Source organism: Mucor velutinosus, assembly GCF_035048745.1.
Source record: "Mucor velutinosus strain NIH1002 chromosome Unknown tig00001540, whole genome shotgun sequence".
NCBI classification, from domain to species: domain Eukaryota; kingdom Fungi; phylum Mucoromycota; class Mucoromycetes; order Mucorales; family Mucoraceae; genus Mucor; species Mucor velutinosus.
The window spans coordinates 1,149,438-1,167,792 of record NW_027041893.1 but is presented as its reverse complement, the minus strand read 5'-3'; the positions used below and the strand labels follow the sequence as shown (position 1 = coordinate 1,167,792).

At 40.2% G+C, this 18,355-nt stretch overlaps 7 protein-coding genes across 7 annotated transcripts; 3 read left to right on the top strand and 4 right to left on the bottom strand.

Annotated features, from left to right (window-relative positions):
- Positions 1 to 293: 293 nt before the first annotated feature.
- ATC70_004483 (uncharacterized protein) lies at positions 294 to 2,379 on the bottom strand (the record flags this gene model as incomplete). The annotated part of the gene is made up of 3 exons (XM_064823785.1): positions 294 to 588; positions 643 to 894; positions 953 to 2,379. 3 exons carry the CDS (start codon positions 2,377 to 2,379, stop codon positions 294 to 296), a joined length of 1,974 nt encoding a protein of 657 aa, XP_064688610.1.
- A 135-nt stretch (positions 2,380 to 2,514) lies between these two features.
- ATC70_004482 (uncharacterized protein) lies at positions 2,515 to 3,928 on the bottom strand (the record flags this gene model as incomplete). The annotated part of the gene is made up of 5 exons (XM_064823784.1): positions 2,515 to 2,616; positions 2,668 to 3,303; positions 3,370 to 3,582; positions 3,646 to 3,822; positions 3,875 to 3,928. 5 exons carry the CDS (start codon positions 3,926 to 3,928, stop codon positions 2,515 to 2,517), a joined length of 1,182 nt encoding a protein of 393 aa, XP_064688609.1.
- Positions 3,929 to 4,123: 195 nt separating this feature from the next.
- Positions 4,124 to 6,906, top strand: ATC70_004481 (uncharacterized protein; the record flags this gene model as incomplete). Its single annotated transcript, XM_064823783.1, has 7 exons — positions 4,124 to 4,171; positions 4,226 to 4,305; positions 4,371 to 4,538; positions 4,599 to 5,096; positions 5,156 to 6,060; positions 6,116 to 6,723; positions 6,805 to 6,906. The coding sequence occupies 7 exons, from the start codon at positions 4,124 to 4,126 to the stop codon at positions 6,904 to 6,906; spliced, it is 2,409 nt and encodes an 802-aa protein (XP_064688608.1).
- Positions 6,907 to 7,318: 412 nt separating this feature from the next.
- On the top strand, positions 7,319 to 8,875 carry ATC70_004480 (uncharacterized protein; the record flags this gene model as incomplete). Its single annotated transcript, XM_064823782.1, has 2 exons — positions 7,319 to 7,669; positions 7,733 to 8,875. The coding sequence occupies 2 exons, from the start codon at positions 7,319 to 7,321 to the stop codon at positions 8,873 to 8,875; spliced, it is 1,494 nt and encodes a 497-aa protein (XP_064688607.1).
- A 490-nt stretch (positions 8,876 to 9,365) lies between these two features.
- CRC1 (carnitine transporter) lies at positions 9,366 to 10,853 on the bottom strand (the record flags this gene model as incomplete). The annotated part of the gene is made up of 1 exon (XM_064823781.1): positions 9,366 to 10,853. One exon carries the CDS (start codon positions 10,851 to 10,853, stop codon positions 9,366 to 9,368), a length of 1,488 nt encoding a protein of 495 aa, XP_064688606.1.
- A 686-nt stretch (positions 10,854 to 11,539) lies between these two features.
- Positions 11,540 to 13,347, top strand: CAT2_1 (Carnitine O-acetyltransferase mitochondrial; the record flags this gene model as incomplete). The annotated part of the gene is made up of 12 exons (XM_064823780.1): positions 11,540 to 11,584; positions 11,639 to 11,758; positions 11,824 to 12,067; positions 12,123 to 12,136; positions 12,195 to 12,280; positions 12,340 to 12,553; positions 12,633 to 12,656; positions 12,715 to 12,820; positions 12,879 to 12,919; positions 12,981 to 13,053; positions 13,106 to 13,239; positions 13,297 to 13,347. The coding sequence occupies 12 exons, from the start codon at positions 11,540 to 11,542 to the stop codon at positions 13,345 to 13,347; spliced, it is 1,152 nt and encodes a 383-aa protein (XP_064688605.1).
- Positions 13,348 to 13,481: 134 nt separating this feature from the next.
- Positions 13,482 to 15,484, bottom strand: RPS2_2 (40S ribosomal protein; the record flags this gene model as incomplete). The annotated part of the gene is made up of 5 exons (XM_064823779.1): positions 13,482 to 14,032; positions 14,091 to 14,166; positions 14,222 to 14,301; positions 14,367 to 14,596; positions 15,444 to 15,484. 5 exons carry the CDS (start codon positions 15,482 to 15,484, stop codon positions 13,482 to 13,484), a joined length of 978 nt encoding a protein of 325 aa, XP_064688604.1.
- Positions 15,485 to 18,355: the final 2,871 nt, after the last annotated feature.

The following is an 18,355-nucleotide window of genomic DNA, read 5'->3' as shown; positions in this document are numbered from 1 at the left end:
GTGCTACCAAAGTGTGAATAATACTAAATAAAACACCTGTCAAAACCGTTAATGGCAAAGAAATTCTCCAGTCAATCCCAAGCAACAAGCAACAAGCGGCTTCACATGTATTCAATTGAATTTTCATGTCGACAGGAAAGCTTGTTCAAGTGTCAAATTCACCAAAATGTCATTTCTCACGCTTTCAGAGGAAATTTAAACATTAATCAGCATGTTTGTTCGCCATATATATTTACAAAAGTTTATCCTTTCTACTGGATATTGACCTTCAAGGATGTCGTTTTATTCAGAAATCAAGAGGACTTTTGACCAGCATGGCTTCCATTACTACTAATACTGCTGCTGCTGCTGCTATTATTATTTGTAGTCATCATCAAGATACCAGTACCTGGTAGTGAGGAAGCTGCATTTCTGTATCCTAACGTAGATCCATGTTCCGATGAATACAGCGATTGTTGGTCATAATAGCGAGGTTTCTTCAGCTGATCGTCCGAAATAGTGGAGGCAATGAGTGCCTCTGTTCGTTGTCGTTTTTTAATCACATCTGTCTTCATTGAAAGCGGTCGTTTTTCATTGTGCAATTTCAAACTATTTTTCGCATGTTAATTTGGAGTCTCCACCATTTTGAGATGCCACACTTACTATAAACCGCAAGCGTTACATAAAGGGGCTCCTTCTATGTCCCGTCGCCATAGTGGCGTTTTGACAGTTCCGCAATTGGAACACACAGTTTGTGAATCCGTACTCTGCAGTTGTTGCTGTTGCATTTGCTTTTCGGTATCGTCTTTCTGCTCATCCGTAGTGACATCTTCCATTGGATCATTGGATTCGTGCTTCCTTGTTCCTGTAGTCGGCTTTAAATGCTTCGGCCTAGGTGCGTTGTGTAATTTGAGACTGTATCGCGGAAAATCAGCATATATGTCCAAAAGCAGGGAGAAAAAAGAATACTTACTATAATCCACAAGCATTGCAAAGAATTTTATCATCAGCAGATCGTCTCCAAAGAGGTGTCGAGGTGGCATCACAATTGCTGCAGACGGGAGGCTTTTCGTCCGTAGTAACAGAAGAAGAGAGCGAGGAAGATGGGTTAGATGTGGTAGATGTCGGTGTGGAGGCGTGGTATTTCTTTTTAGCAGACACTGATGCTGGTGTGGATGATAGAGCGCTGTTGCAGGGATTCAACTGAAACGTATTATAGTAATGTTGCGGGTTGCTATTCACTGCGTTTGATGCGGCTGTACTTGGTGGGTTCACAAATTTATTGCTATTGTTTGGTATAAAGCTTAAAGGCGAAGAAGTGTATGGCTTTTGTTGTTGATGTTGTTGCGACGGTGCTGGCGATGCCATTGCGGATGGACGTCTCTTTGCAGGAGAGAGTAACCTCTCTGCAGAAGCCAGTGTCTGTGGCGGTAATGTGGCGAGTAGTTTGTTGTGGAGTGTGGCATTCGGTAGTGTCGTTAATGCAGCAGCAGTTGCAGCGGCAGCGGCAGCAACATACGCCGCATTATTGAAATCAACGACTAAATCTTGCTGCGCTTGTTGTTGATACGGCTGTTGTGATGGTGGTTGTGATTGCATTTGTTGATAATTTGGCATGCCTGGGCTCACACCGGTAGGCATGGTGAGTGAGGGAATCTCTAGATGATCTGCAAACAAGGAGTGAATCCCAGAAATGGGGTCCATGAATAAAGTTGAATTTGCATAGTTGTTGGACAGTGATTGTGGTACGCTAGGTGCTGAGGCATACGGCATGGAGTTGGCAGTGGTAGTAGGGTAATGATTGGCATTGACTTGGTTGGGAGGGTACATTTGGTTATTCGGTAACCATGGTGATGCACTCATAGCAATGTCTGTTGCTTGCTTCTCGTTGGCTGTTGTCGATGTAGTCGTAGATGCTGCTGGAGCATTGGTATCAATAAAGTCCTGCATGCCAAAAGGGAAAATATCCTTCAATTCAATCATCAAATCACCCTCTTGGTCAGAGGTAAATTGATTCAATATGAAATTTTCAGTTGCAACAGGCTTGATTTCGTCCAGACTGTAGTCTAAAACTGACTCTGGTGTTTCATTGACACTGAGTTGCTGCTGCTGCTGCTGCTTTAACGGCTTTGTTGGTTCAAGCTCTTCCTCTGTTTCCATCTGTTGTGTGGTCCTTTTAGACCATTTCTGGTACTTATGGTTGGATTTGACGTCATTGCTAACAAGAACGTTTTGTATAAACCATAGTCTCCATGACAAATTCTCGAGCCTAGAACCATTTTCGAGGGAATCTTTGACTTTGGTACACACTCGCCATGTTTTTGATAATTCGTCTTGATCAAGGTTGGAGAGTGGTAAGAAGGATTCGTTTCCTTCTATTTTCAGTACGATAGGTGGCATGTTTCTTTGGTGTTGCTGTTATTGTTCTTTAAAATGTACAAGAAGAAAAGAAAGAAAAAAGAAAATATCAGCCAGACTGAAAAAATATGGAAAGAAGGCGGGTAAATGTTTATGGAAATGTACAGCAACAAATATTTACGAAATAAACACTTTTTTGAGAGCATCCATTGTGTACACATCTCCCGTTCTGGGACAAGTAATTTTGCCATCCATTTTTGCCGCCATGTCCTGCAAAGCCTAAAAAAAAAACGTTAATTGGTGCCATGTTCTCGAACAAATGTTACTTACATTGAAGCTATACACTCTTCCATTAGGCAGCAACATGGGAGGATTGTCTTCATTCATAATCTTGCCACTGATGCGACACACAATGGTAGAATTTACATGGTGGCTCAACGGTAGCTTCTCTGCTAAGCTGCCTAGTGTTTGGTTATCACAAATGGGACAATTGACGTTTTGATTTTCATGCTCGTAGCATTGTGGTGTTTTCAGTGCTGATAGACCGGCTTGCAAAGTGATGGATAACAGAGGATGAGAGGTCAGTGAACATAGAGCGTAAAAGTCTGATCTGAATTGCTCAATCAGTTCTTGCCAGCGACTTGGATCATACATGTCCTTGTAGGGCTGACATTGAGTATCACTTTTGTATGCCAGTAAACCCATTGCCTGTCCAATGCGCCTCTCCTCGGTCGTCTTCCAAGGCGCCAAATACTTGTTTGCATAGGCAATAGCGTCCAATCCTCTCGATGATCTTGCTAGTTCAATGTGCTCCTGCAGTCTCAAGTTGAACTCCAATGTACTCTTCATCTTTCTCAAGCTGGACTTATTTTCGCTGCACCAAGATAAGCATTCCTTGCAACTGTGGTTTCTTAATGCCTGCTCGATTTTCTCTGATTGAGCAAAAAGATGAATGTCGACCATGTCCTTTGCCATAAAAATAAATGTCACTAAAACGCCTTTACACCGCTACAGATATCCAAGCATACTCACCTCGATGCCACCCTCTTCTGCTACTCTTTTAGCTGATTTTGTCATGCCTTCGCGAAGCAAATAATCTACAATGACTCTGTCTAATCTCGTCTTGTTCCATGCTGTAAATTCAGGTGCTCTGGGAGAGGTAACGTTCTCAATCTGCCTCAGGTTTTGGATCCTCTTTTCAATGCGTGTAGCGTGAGCCAATTCCTCGCTTTTTGCTTTTTGCAACTTGGCGTGACATATGCGCTTTAGTCTTCCGTCTGCAATGCGAGATTTGCTTGGCTATCTTACCTTGCGAGTCAACTTGTCTACTTGCTTCAACAGATCATCAATGACTGCACTTGTTTTCTCGGGTGATAAAGAGGTGTCTTGTATACAGCGCTCAATCTTATCATGCAGAGATGTCAGTTCTTTTTCAATGTATTTATGCTGATATCGGAAGGATTTACGAAGTTGCTCGTAAGGCACCTGTGCTACATGTTATTATTTCCGATGGACAATGCAATACGTGGATACTCACTTTGATAAGAGAGGGCTCCAGCTCTATGATTTGGTCAGGCTTGATGGTATTCATAGAAAACTTAAAATGAATAAAGAGAAAAAGAAAATGGAAAATGGAATCGTGTGTGTAAGAAATGGGAAGATGCGAGAGAGCAGGATTGCAATCATGCTACACGCCGACAAGAGTCACGGGCCATTGATATCCGGGTTCATTTGGCTCATGAAGATGGTTTACCTTTTTCTTTCATCTTTTCTTAACTACTTGGATATGGTTGATAAAACACAGAGAACAGTAGTCAAGCCTCAAGCAGCGCTGGTAAGAAGTACAGCATTGTGTTCTATGAATCTCTGCTGATGGTTCCTGTCATAGACTACCAATGATCAAGATAAACGAAAGCTTGAAATGATTCAATTAGAAACTCGCTACAAGGCCTCCTTCAGACTTGTCAGGTAAATTTTTACTGTGGCAGCCACCGTCTCCTGAGAAATAGACACTCATCCTGAATCTAATGTAGCGAGAACAAGGACGGGACCATTGTTCGACTTGCCATCAAGCCCTCAGATCCAGATTTCCCGTACGAAATAGACGCACTTCAATTGCAGTTAACGATTCCACGAGACTACCCCAAAGTCTCATGCAAGGTTCAAGTACTGAACTCTGACATTCCTAAGGGATTTGCCATGTAAGCCATTATACGGGTTGTGTCCACATGCGCTGTGATTGACATGCAAGTATCATCTAGTAATTTGGAGAAGGGATATATTGCTCGAGTGGAATCATCCACAGCACATCAAACGCTTGTCAGACAAATGAATTGGCTTGATCGCAATATGGAGAGCTTATTACAGCAAGCGCCTGCACCTACAGTGAGATTCATTGCGCACAATAAGGAACTAGCATCCACCGCAGTAACCGCAGTATCCCCGCAGCAGCAGCAACCAGTTAAACACTATATTGATGCTACTGCTGAACCAATCAGCAACGCAAATATCAGACTGCCTCCTAGACAATATGAAGCTAGTGCTTCCTCATCATCCCCAGCTACAGCATCCTCCTCGAAGCCTATTCCCAACAATAAGCCTTTACAGGTGGAGAGACTCGAGCCAGTAAATGTGCCTGTTTTGGATACGGTTTCCAAGAAACAATATAGCGCCAAAGAGCTGTCTCAAGCTGACAAGAGGCGAAAGCATGAATATAGACAGCTTCAGACTCGTTTTTGCGATACTTTTAGAACGGTGAGGTATGTCATTATGAGGTGGAAAGTAGAGGTGCACCATGATTAACCTGGCAGACTTGCAGAACCACAAGCAAAGAAACTATTGCAACGCTTACGATGATTATCAATGACACTGATTTCACACACGAACAACTTATTGGAGGAAAAGAATTGCATATAAAATACCACGTGCCTGCACTATATCCCCTTGAATCATGCTCCATTGAAATCGACAATAAGAAGCTGGACAGAACAAGAGCTACTTGGATTACGCAAGGATTCGAAGAGCATGTTGCCAAGGGAGATTACACTTTATTTGAAAATTTGAATTGGCTCAATCGCAATATAGAACTCTTATTAAGCACGCCACCAACGCAAAAGACAGAGGAGCAAGTGGAAGCAGACAGCATCGCAGCAGCCCAACAAAAGGATCTGAAACCACCTCTCAAAGCAGCACAGCAGCAACTTGGATTATCCGTTACAGCGCCTGAATTTACGCCTCAGCAGACAAAGCCATCCGATACCAAAAAGAAGGCCTCCTTGTTTGATGAAGCTAGTGATATAAAAAAGAACAAGGTGATTATTGTCAATGATCCCAGTCTGGTGATTGAACAAGCAGATGAAGAGGAGGTGGAGGTGGAACTAGCCGAGGGCGAGGATGACTATCACCGTCATTTGAAGGAGGCGCATCAGCAGCAAGAAGGAGGCGAAAAGACATTGGTAGGCCTCAGTCAGCCTGTCGTTCGCAGAGGCACAGAGATCAGGCTTGTGGATCCCAAGTTGGAAAATATTTCACTGTTTCGTTGTGCTCTGCTCCATATCATGGTGAAATGCGCTAGGTGTAAAGACACAGTTGAAGTGGAAAACATCAAGCCCGAACAAGAAGACAAGCAAGCAGCCTCATCCTCATCAAAGCAACCGCCTAAAACGGAACGATGGATGTCTTGCCCTACATGCTCATCCGTATTGGGTATCAAATTTCTTGGAGGTAGGCACATTATTGCATCCATTTCAAATGATAATTAATAATGGGGTTATCATAGAACTTGTACATCAGGGCGCATTATCAGTGGGTCTCTTGCAACTAGCTGGATGCACACCCTATGATATCCTACCATCGGCTTATATTGGTACTTGCGGATCTTGTATGGCTGATATGGCATCTACAGTTCGGTTGTCTCCCCATGATCCACCTCGTACCTTGAACTGCTTTTCTTGTCATACGAAAATGACATGTGGCCTAGGTGATTACAAATTTGTCAAGATTGGAAGTGAGGGAGGTGAAAGGCTGATAGCCAACGAAGAGCAAGTCATGAAGCTCAAGAAGAAGAAGAAGTCCAGAGAAGATCCATTGACCATTGGAGAACCTTTGCCTGATCAAGGTACATGCTCGCACTATCGCAAATCAAAGCGATGGTTCAGATTCTCCTGCTGCAGCAAATTGTACCCTTGCGACATTTGCCATGATGGACATGAAGACCATAGCTACGACTATGCTAAAAGGCATGTGTGTGGTTTATGTTCTAGAGAGCAGACCATTGTGAGCGGGAAGCCTTGTGTGTGTGGACATGAATTCGAAAAAGCACCACAAAAGCAAGCCTTCTGGGAAGGTGGTAAAGGCGTCAGAAACAAGATTGTCATGAGCCGAAAGGTAAAATATATACATATCCAAATATATATGCTATAGTGTTATTTATTCTCTCTCTCTCTCTCTCTCTCTCTCTCTCTATAGGATCCACATAAACACAAGGGATCGGGAAAAACCACTTCCAAGAAACAAGATAGAGTGGGCATTGCCGGTAAAGAACGTCATCAAACTGAATCTTCATCCTGAAGATTTCTTCTGATAAAGCGGTGTATGTATTTGAAGCACTGTTTTAGAAATTTAACTTTTTTCCATGTACATGTCAAAAACCTAAAAGGATGTTATAAAGTCGATCTGATATGTAACAGAAGGGTATTTTTGATCAACATGGGCTCTCGATGCTTTTTTTGTATGCAGTGGTGTTTCTTTTCTGCTTGTTTTTATGCAAATTGACAACATATTTCGTTTTCATAACGGATTGTAAGATTTCTGCCCTTTAAATATGTTTATGGAAAAAGAGAAATTTCAATTTTGAGATCATACACATTCCCGCACATCAAACATCACATTTCATGTATAAATTCTACATATTTTAACCATTCTCTCTATCTTTTTTTTTTTTTTTTTTTTTTTTTTTTTTCTCTCAACATTCTAAATAAAAATGGCAAGCGATACAACAACACGTTTAAGTCCAACCATCTCATACATTGATGTTCATCCGTTGACGCCTACTCCAGCAATGACAATCAGTAACACAAACAGCACCTCGAATTCTCCAGTCAGCTCCTTGCCATCATCGCCTCCACTCTCTTCTCAACAACAACACAAGCAAGAAGATGTTACAACAGTGTTTGTAGTCGGCTTTCCTGATGACATGCAAGAAAGAGAGTTCCAAAATATGTTTATATTTGCAAAGGGATTTGAAGCTGCTTCTTTGAAATGGCATTGCAGAGATCAGCAAGACGATCAAGACTTTTACAACATTCTGAACAATCTAAGCAAGAAACAAATGGTAAGCACAATGTACTCTATTCTTCTTGGTATGTAGACTCGTAGACTAACATTCGTCTCCCAGATTGGTTTTGCAAGATTCAGTACTCGACAAGAAGCCAAGGAGGCTGCTATGGAAATGAATGGTAAACGGGTAGATGTTGAAAAGGGATGTATTTTGAAAGCGGAAATGGCAAAAAAGAACTTGCACATCAATCGCAATTCCATCGTACCATCCACCGGTGCCGCTGCCTCAGCTATCAATAGTAACAGCTTGATGCTTTCTGCCGTTTTGCTACCCGAACCAGCTTCCAGTTCTCCAATGTCAATCATGTCCCGAAGACTTAGCCAACCTCAAGCCCAGCACAACGATCTGTTTCCAACATCACAACCCTCTGCTACTGCCGGTGCTGGCTATGAATCATTCTCTCCTCTTCCAAGTGATTTGCTGTCTCCAGGAGACTACAAGAATGACCCTTTTTTAAACGAAACACTCATGACAACAACATCCAGCACACCTTCATTTAGTGATTCTCTGTTTGGTCTCCGTTCCCAATCATTTGATGGCCGAAACGGCATCCCTGCTACAGCAACAACGAGCCGTAGTCGTAACAGCACGATTAACAACAGCACAAATGACATGGCCCAGTTCAACTTGTTTTCCAAGTCATTCAACTCAAATGAGCTTGACACTGATCCATTCGACTACCTGTCAAAATCAACACCCGTCCCCCACCATGAATTTGCATTTTCCATGAACAATAACGCCTTTTTTGGAGAAGATCTACTTAGTGTCAACAGAAAGAGCTCTTTACAGCCTTCCTCACCCAACATCGCAAGATCTGCTAGCATTTCTGCTGGTTACTTCCGTTCCGCAAACAGTCCGGCCGATCAAAATCCACCATGCAACACGCTTTACGTTGGTAATTTGCCACCTGCTACAAGCGAAGATGAATTGCGCTCTTTGTTCTCTACTTGCGAGGGATATAAGCGCATGTGCTTCCGTCAAAAGCCTCAGGGCCCCATGTGCTTTGTAGAATTCGAAGATGTGGTATATGCTACTCAGGCCATGAGCCAACATCAAGGCCATGTCTTGTCCAATTCCGTCAAAGGTGGTATTCGACTCTCATTCTCCAAGAATCCTCTCTTTATCAAGCCAAACAAGGATATAAACAGCACTGCATTTAGCTTCAAGCAAATGGGAACTGCTCTTTTGGCCGATCTATAAATCAAATTATATCTTTATATATACATATAGCATTCCTCGCAATTCACTTCATTTAATGCATTTCCTATTTCTTTTTCACTATTTTCTTCTATAATACATATAGCATTTGTTTATGTTTTGGAAATTATGTTTTTTGGACGTTTCACCCGTAATGAATGATGGCAGAATTTTTCTGTTTTTGAGTCAAAATGTCTATATCGAGTGATTTTGTTTAAGCTTGAAAAAGTAGAGCCTATTTACAAAACTTTAGCTAAGGGTTTCACTGGCTGAGCTACTGCAAGGTAATTTTACAGCCATTGATGACAAAGAGAAGGTCTGGATCCGTCAATTGGGAATTCAACATATTTGGCGTTATGCCCAGCATCAAAAAATACAGCAGTAATACCAGCAAGTTGATTTTCAAAGCGCTTTATTGATAAAATTACATGAAACTAAGTAGAGGGTATTTAAATTAAGAGTACTGGAATATGATAGAAGGCTGCTGTTCTATCTATGTCGTCTTTTCAAAGCCGCGAACAATGTCTTCGAGAGAGCGACCCTTGGTCTCAGGAACCTTGAAATAAGTAAAGACCAGAGCAAGGGCAGCAACACCAGCAAAGATGGCAAAAGAATAGCCCTTGATACCATCAAAGATGAGAGGGAAACACTGACCAATCAAGAAGTTCATGGCCCAGTTGACAGCAGTAGCAATGGCACCAACAGCAGATGAAGCATAGACAGGAGTCAATTCAGAGGTCATCATCCAAGGAATGGGTCCAACACCAATGGCAAAGGCAATAACATAGCCAAAGACAGAGACAATCAAGAGAGCACCCACATTGTAGACGTAGCCAATGATCAAGAGAACAGAAAAGATGCAGGCACCAACTTCAGCAATCATGAGCAAAGGACGACGACCCATGCGATCAATCAAGATCAAAGACAAGATAGTGGAAGCAAAATTGACAACAGTGGTGACAATAGCCATGTACTTGGACATTTCAGCATCAAAAGCCATGTTGAAGATGGTGGTGGAATAGTACATGACAGCATTCATACCAATCAACTGTTGAGTAACGTGGAGAGCAATGACAGTGAGAGCAATACGGTGGATAAGAGGATCAGTAAAGATTTGTATCATATTCATGGGAGAGCGGGCACCTTCATCTTGGGTAACAACGCCATCTTCAAGTTGATCATCAAAAGACTTTTTGTCATCCATAGAAACATGATCGCCCACAATGGCTTCTGCAGCTGCAGAACCCAATTGACCCTCAACCATGCCGTAGAATTCTTTATCAATGTTGGAGTTGGGACGAAGTCTTTGGAGGTTTACTCTGGCTTCTTCAATGCGGTTGATAGAGACAAGATAACGAGGAGATTCGACACAGCTAGCCATCAAGAAAAACTGAGCAATGGCAGGAATAGCAACAATGGCATAGTTAATTCTCCAGAGAGGCACGCTCGCAAGGGGAAGGCCGATAACAGAAGCAAGCAAGATACCAATGACAATAGCAAACTGGTTACAGGTGCCCATGGTACCACGAGCCTTGATAGTAGAGACTTCACCAACGTAGGTAGGCGTAGAGAGAGAACCAAGACCACAAGAAAGACCACAGAAGATACGGCCGATAATGAACATGGCAGGATTGACAGCAACACCGATCAACAGGGCACCAATGATCCAACCAATGTTGTTAAAGATGATGGTCTTCTTGCGACCAAATTTAGTTTGAATAGCACCACCAAAGAGACCACCAATTAAACCACCCACACAGAAGGAGGCAACAGCGAAACCCCAGAGAGCATTGTTCATGGGAAGACAATCAGGGAAAGCTTTGCTAGCCACATGAGCAGCACCATTTTCACAGGCATGAGTCACTTCACCAGGCACATTAGCAGAGCCAATGACCCAGCCGTTACTGAAGGAGCCAAGACAGAAGATGATGACACAGTACACCATGTAACCTGGCATTTTGAGTTCAGTAGAATCTATCATTTTATGTTATAAATGAAAATAGAGAGTGTGTAAAAGAAAATATGTTTGTAGAATACAAGTTATCTGAGAGATGATAATGAGAAGTGAATTATTGGCGAAAACCAGTTCTTTATATACATTGAATCCCTCGTGCATCTGTATTGTTTTCTATAGTGTGGACCCTATTTTCTTATTTTCCAGGCATGTTTGAAAAGGTAATGATACGATGTCTCAGTGGCAATGTATTACTTATTTAGGGATTTAATGCAATTCAGTCCATAGATTACCACTGTGTTGGTGTTGATAATAGAAAAACACAAAAGTATTGTTAGTCAAAAGATTTCCATGCAAGATGCCATGGTCGGTTTGTACAGAACTACCAATCAAGATGTGTAAATAACTGCAATGAGTAGTATGATAATGCGCTCAAGCATTGATACTCTCTACAAATCACGATATCCTGCCCCACAGAGGGACACTTTCAAGGCTTAATTTGGTAAGCCGAAAGACAAGCCCATCAACAAAGCGCAGAGACAGAAGATCCGGCTTCCCCCTTTTTGTAAGGTACATATAAATCTGCCCTGCTGATACAACTGTATACCAAATCTTAAAGTGAGCACGCACACACCGAAAAAAAGGAAAGAGCATAATTTTCATTCTTTACTTCTCCTTTGTCATTTACAATAAGCAATAATACCCACAATAAAATGCTGTTTCATACAATACCTAAGCATATTGATCACTCCCTGGAGGTTTGTAGAGGTATTGGCAGCTAAATAGGTTTCCAGCTCTTACTTTTTCTGCAGTACCTGGAATATGATCAACTCAATGAAATGTCGTTGGCAGATATCATTGATATTTGTAGAGAAAGAAACCTTCCAACTGAAGGCAAGAAATCACAGCTCATCAGTGATTTATTGTTTTGGGTGAGAATTTCGACAAGTGTGTTTATGAACATGTACTGATGGGATATATATATATATGTATATAGCGAGACCATACTAGACCTATACCAGCGCCATCAACGCCTCGTCTTGGCTCTCTGTCAGACCAACAACAAGACATGAATTCATTTCTGTTGCAACAACATCAAGCAGAGAGAAAACTATTGAACTCTACAGAGTTTTCGCAGTTGTTTCTGGATGATGATTCAGCGTCCAACTTGTGCATCCCTTTTTCTGATTTGATCTATGGTAAAAAAATTGGCAGTGGAGGCTTTAAAGATTGCTACGAAGGTAAGAAGAGCGGTTTATAAAGGCGTGCCTGGACCATTATCTCATTTTACTGCAGGCTATTACAAAGGGGTAAACTGCATAAAGCACACTATATGGTGACATGTATTCACAATGCTTTTTCTTACAGGAAGTCGTGGCTATTGGAGAACTGCGATTAACGCATTTCAGTGAAATCGACTTGGCAGAAGTGAAACATGAAATCAACGTATTAAAGTACAGTTCAAAAAAGAGCCATATGATGAGCTGATAATTCACACAAACAACACAAATAGACAGCTGCGACATGAAAATGTGATTAAGTTTATAGGCGTTTGTACTCATCCAAGTCATCTGTGCATAGTAACTGAAATCTGTGCAAAAGGCGATTTATTCGATGTGATTCGCAACTATCCAAGGCCTAGTTTTGCACAGCAAATTATGCACATGTATGATATTGCGTTGGGTGTATCTTATTTACATACAAGGAGACCGTCTATCATACATCGAGTGAGTTGTCAATATACTGCGTTGTGCTGCGTTATGCTTGTAATCACGTTTACTAACGAAATACGCAACTGCGGGATAGGACTTGAAATCAATGAATATTTTGGTAAGAGGCATTGGTAGAAACCCCCTTTGCAATAGATACCAACGCGGTCAGTTTATAGATATCCAAGAACGATAAAGCCAAAATCAATGACTTTGGTCTGGCTCGTATTAGACCCAAGGCAAACACATTAATGCACACACAATGTGGAACACCAAATTGGCAAGGTACTAGCTTGGGAATGACTAATATCTACTATAGTGAATCTAATCATCAGGTACCTAGCACCTGAATTTTGGTCTTCTAATCCTAGTTATTCTGAAAAAGTAGTTACTAGCATATATAGATAGAATTACCCGACCACTGACTCTGTTTTTCTTTCTACAGGTGGATGTGTATGCATGCGGCTTGATCTTTTGGGAAATACTGACTTGGGGCATGTATGGATATCCTTATCAAAGTAAGACCGCATTACTGCTTTTTCTCATCGAATACTATTGACAAGAGAGTAGATTTAGCTGAGCATGCTTTGTATGTTGCCGTCAAAGATCACGATATTCGACCGCCAATATCAAAGTTGACAAACCTATATCCTCGTAATCTGTTGGTCCTTATCATGGAGATGTGGGAAACTGATTCATCATTGGTACGTAAAATACTTGATACCATGAATACTATTTTCACGCATCATCTCTCACAACAGCGGCCCTCCATGACACATGTAGTTGAAAGATTATCCACCTATTTATTATAAGATAGAAAAAGTACCACGAAGAGAGAATAAATGTATACTTTATTATTGATCCGTTTTTTTTTTCCATGATAATATGTAATGTGCACACTGTAATTTCTTCTTGTCCTTAATCTCGACATGAACCTTCTCCTTTTTTAACGTCTAATACTTGAACTTCTGCGTCTGGAAAGTGATCTGCTATATGATCTTGATCTGCTTCTTCTGAGAGGGGATCTACTGCGTCGAATGGATCTGCTTCTTCTGATGGGAGATCGGCTACGTCTGATGGATCTACTACGTCTAATAGGAGATCGGCTTCTTCGAAGAGATGATCTGCTACGACGAATAGATCTGCTACGTCTGATGGGTGACCTACTGCGTCTAATAGGTGATCTGCTACGACTGAGGCTACGGCTACGACTCAAACTTCTAGAATAACTTCTGCTACGAGAATAACTGCGTCCACGAGAGTAGCTGCGTCTACTACGAGAGTAAGATCGTCTTCTTCCACGAGAAAAGCTGCGACTGGGAGATCTTGAGCGAGAATAGGAATAGCGTCTTCCACGTCGTATAGGTGATCTGGAAGGTGAACGAGAATAACGTCTTCCTCTGTCTCTGCCGGTTCCATATCGATCTCCACGACGGTTTACTGAAGGTGGTGGGCCACGGTTGTTGGCTTTTCTATATGGAGGTGGAGAATAACGAGCTAATACGAAGGCAATTAAACAAACTGCACAAATGTTCACAAGGTTTGGTTCTCTTACCTCTGCGTGGTGAAGGGGATCTCTCACGATGTTTGGGAGCAACAACACAGACAATTCTCTTGCCATCCAATTGTGCCTGTCAGTAGGAGATGTAAGATTGTGCATTGAACACATGAACTGCAATTGCTTACATTATCCATATAACTTATGGCCTTATTAGCGTCCTCTTGCGTCTCAAAATCAATGTATGCCTTTCCCTTGTTTGTATTCACTAATGCACAAATGTTGAGTTTCTCATTAAATCCAATTTCCTGTGTGTAGGAGGCATTTACTTACAGAGCTTATTGATGGGAAATTCAAGGCTCTTGATCTTGCCAAATTCGCTGAATATCTCTCTGACATGATCTTCTTTGACATTTCGCGTCAAATTAGTAATGAGGATAGAGTGGAGATGTTCTGGGCTTGCTGAACGAGAGCGTGAGCGACTACGACGAATAGGTGAACGCGAACGTCTTTTGGGCGAACGAGGAGAGGGTGATCTTGAATATGCAGATCTTGGAGAAGCCCTGTTTAATCAAGTCAATATGCGCCATACATCCGTGCATGTTTTTGAGAAACTTACATTTTTTCAATGTGTTTTGGTGAGAAGGGCAACTTGAAAAAAAGTCTGATATACGGATTAAAGATTCTTGTTGCTCATAACACGCTTAATGTGACGTGAATTGACAGGATAAACTTGAGCAGTTGCGTTGGAGATTTACCTTGGAGACTTATTAGTAAAGTCACTACAATGTACCTTCAACTGCATGAAAACAAACTTGCTTGGTTCAATCAGCATCCTCCAGACAGCCTGCTATGATGAAGGAAAGGATTGCAGCTCGATCAGAAATGTAAATCTACGGAAAGATAAGATTTTTTATCCACATCTTCCATAGTGTATCATTCTAAGAAAGATAGTTCAATGTAGATGTAAACAATACCACTTTCACCCAAGAAAGGGTACGGCATGGCAGGCAACAATGGCAAACGGACGTTGTTAGCAGATCAAATGCCATGAAAGATGCCCTGGAAGTAGCTCAGACGCATTTAAAAAGATCTCTGGAATGTTTGTATATCATTTCTATTTTGTAACTTTGCACAATCTTCAATCTTTTTACAGCCTTATTACCACCAAGAAATGTCAAAAACTGAGACATGGATATAGTAGGTGCGGCATTGAATACTATCAGAATCTATTGCACTGGTGAGGACTCCACTGAATATACATTTAAATGAATTGCTTCATCGCAAACAATAGATAGTAGCCTTTGAGATGAATGTCATGATCTCTCAAAAGGCATCTCTGTGTTGAATAGGACGGAAACAAAACTTTTGATTTAATTCGTTTTGAATACCATATAAATTTTGCTCTACTTGGATGATTGCATAAGATACAAGGGAGGGGGATCAAACATTATTGCCACAATTATAATAATGATTCACATTATTTGCTCACAACTTAATTTCTTAGCTTGAAAAAGTAATCAAGCAGAACAAAAACGAAATACTATATGTACAGCGAAACTACAAGAAAGCAATACGAGAATAAGGCCATAAATGATGCTCATCCAAACTGAAGAAGAATAGAATGATCGACTTTGTTCAAAATTCCATCCAATACTAAAAAAAAAAAAAAAAAAGTGCCTTGGAAATGTCATTTTCTGTATAAACGAATTGAGGTTGATGTTATGTCAAAATACAATGTAAAATTGAATCTGCCAAAGAATTACACTTTTATTGAGAATGCATCCCAAGGATGCATTTATATACTTTTCATTATGCTAGGGTTTACAGCATGATGATGAACTATAATACAAATAGGTTTACTATCTACCCAACAATTGATTTGTAAATCATGATTAGCATGATTTACCCAAAGGACCTAAGAATAGCCTAAAACCTTTAGTGTGAGACCTTGCTATGACATTTGATATAACAGTTGAAACTTCTGCTTCAAACGCCAAAGATCTAAGCCGGGATTGCGCCTTGCTCATAAATTGATTAATATTCTTTTAGGAACCAATGAATTAAAGAAACGTGATATTTGACTACGGTCTAAATGCAAAATCCAGATAGGACTGTGTATTCAACAAACTCATAACATTACCTTTCTTTAGGGGACTATCGTCCTCAAAATTTGCAATAAACGAATTTCGTTAAAGGCAATAACAAAATTTCAAACCCCAATATCGGAGTTTTTGTTTGATTTGAAATCCAGCTCTTGCCAAGATGACGATGGTGCAAACGAAATTTGCGTAGGTAGCATGGTTGTTGAGAAAATGGAGATTTTAGAGAATGGTTAATTTTGAATAGATGCTGCTAGTAAAACTTCTTAAATTATTATATAAATGTGGGATATATGTGTAGTGAAAGTTGTAAAGGGTAGTTTTTTTTTATTAGGACATGTTTGATGTGGGGTTATTGAGGGGGATGTCGATGAGTAATGATGGAACATGTTCCAGATGACCGATTTTCAAAAAGCCATACCTCTGTATTTTACTAAGTGAACGGGAGCTTCAAACTAAATAGCTTTTGTTTCTTTTTCAATTCTCTATACAATGGTATGATTATAGGATAATAAAAAAAGTTTTGATTATCCCCTGCTTGTAGCTCATGAAATATAAGTTTTTGAGCGAATTCATGAAGGGAACGTACATCTGATACTTTAAATTCTTATATTATGATAGATATAACGTAGAGCTATCGAAATGCTTTTGTCTTGTGCAAATCCGGTGAGTATTTATCGAGATATGGCCAAAAAAGGGCATCTTACAAAATCATGGATTTTCCTTCAAAATCTGCTTGTGGATAGCAAGCAAAAAATCTGGTGACGATTTTTTGGTCAGGACAAGATTGTCAATATTTTATGATAGAGTCATGCTAGAGCTTCAAGTAATAGCTCATTCGATAGGAATTTTTTTGGTCTACAATGTTTAGTAATACTTAACAAAATGTTTTGATGACAGATACTGATTAATCTTTTGAAACAGTTAAAAAATTGCAAAAACAATCGCATCAAATATCAGATGAACAATGTACAGCAGAGACTTGATATGAGTATCATTGTATTCTCCTTTAAATTCTCTACAAGTTTCATATAAGCTTGAAGGGGTAGTTACTATCAAGAAACGCGTAATTTTAAGGTCGATAGATTTCGGAATCCTATGGATCATCATTCACAACAATAGAAATTGAAGCTCCGTTGACCTTCTGCACATGTACATCACACAAGTATGAATTTGACCGAGCATTTTAAAAATCGGAGCGTACGAAAAGGAGGGCCATATTAACTTGCTGGTTTCAAGTTATCAATAGATACCTGACATAATGAAGAATCTTACTTTTAAGATTAGAGAGTTGCAGCTTGCTTTGTTCAATAACAATAAGATTTGCAACTTAAGGTATGCATATTCCCCCGTGCAGTAGAATCAGGTTTGAGATTTTACAAAAAAAATAAAGCAATGATAAAAATACAATAGAAATCAACTGTATTTTATTTGTGTATAGAATGAGCTGAAGATCCTGGAATTGAGTAACAAAAGAAGAGTATTTATACATTTGCAACTAGCTTGTAGGATTAGTGATGATAGAGAGCAATAGGTGCTGCTGCTATTGCGATGATATCTGGCAAATGTTGTTGATGTTTGATTTAAAGTGATAATCAATGCGAGAGCACTGGCCATAAGGGTCGATTTAAGTAACCTTGATGGGCTTGGGTGAGCTACCGCCATAGTATGACTTAATGTAACCTTGATGGTTTAAAGTGTGATGTTTGTTATCGAAGTATGGAATCCTTTATCTGGGATATTGTGCAACTATGCCCTGCTGCCATAGTTGTCATATTTGAATATGCTTGTTATTGATTTGATTTTATTTGGATAATGTTAAGCACAAAGAATAAAAGGATTATTATTTGTAGCTTATAAAAAATGTTCGATATTATAAAAACAAGAAAAGACTTATTTGAATAAGATCAGACACAAAAACTAAAGATTTATTGATGAAGACAAGAGTTATTCTATTTATACTAAGTTCTGAATGCCAAAGTAGCAATTTATCTTGTACAACGCTTATCACATCTGGTGAACCTCAGTATTTAGATAGCTGAGATGCACTTCACTTATCATAGCTTGTCAATGTTGTTGCACAACACAGACATATCTACCCATCAAGAATACCTTAATCTTTATAGACAGTTGTAGCCCTTCTGGCACAACAGATAAATATAACATCTCTTATTACGACCATCATGGGTGTGATTGAATACACTGTGATCAGGAGTGATT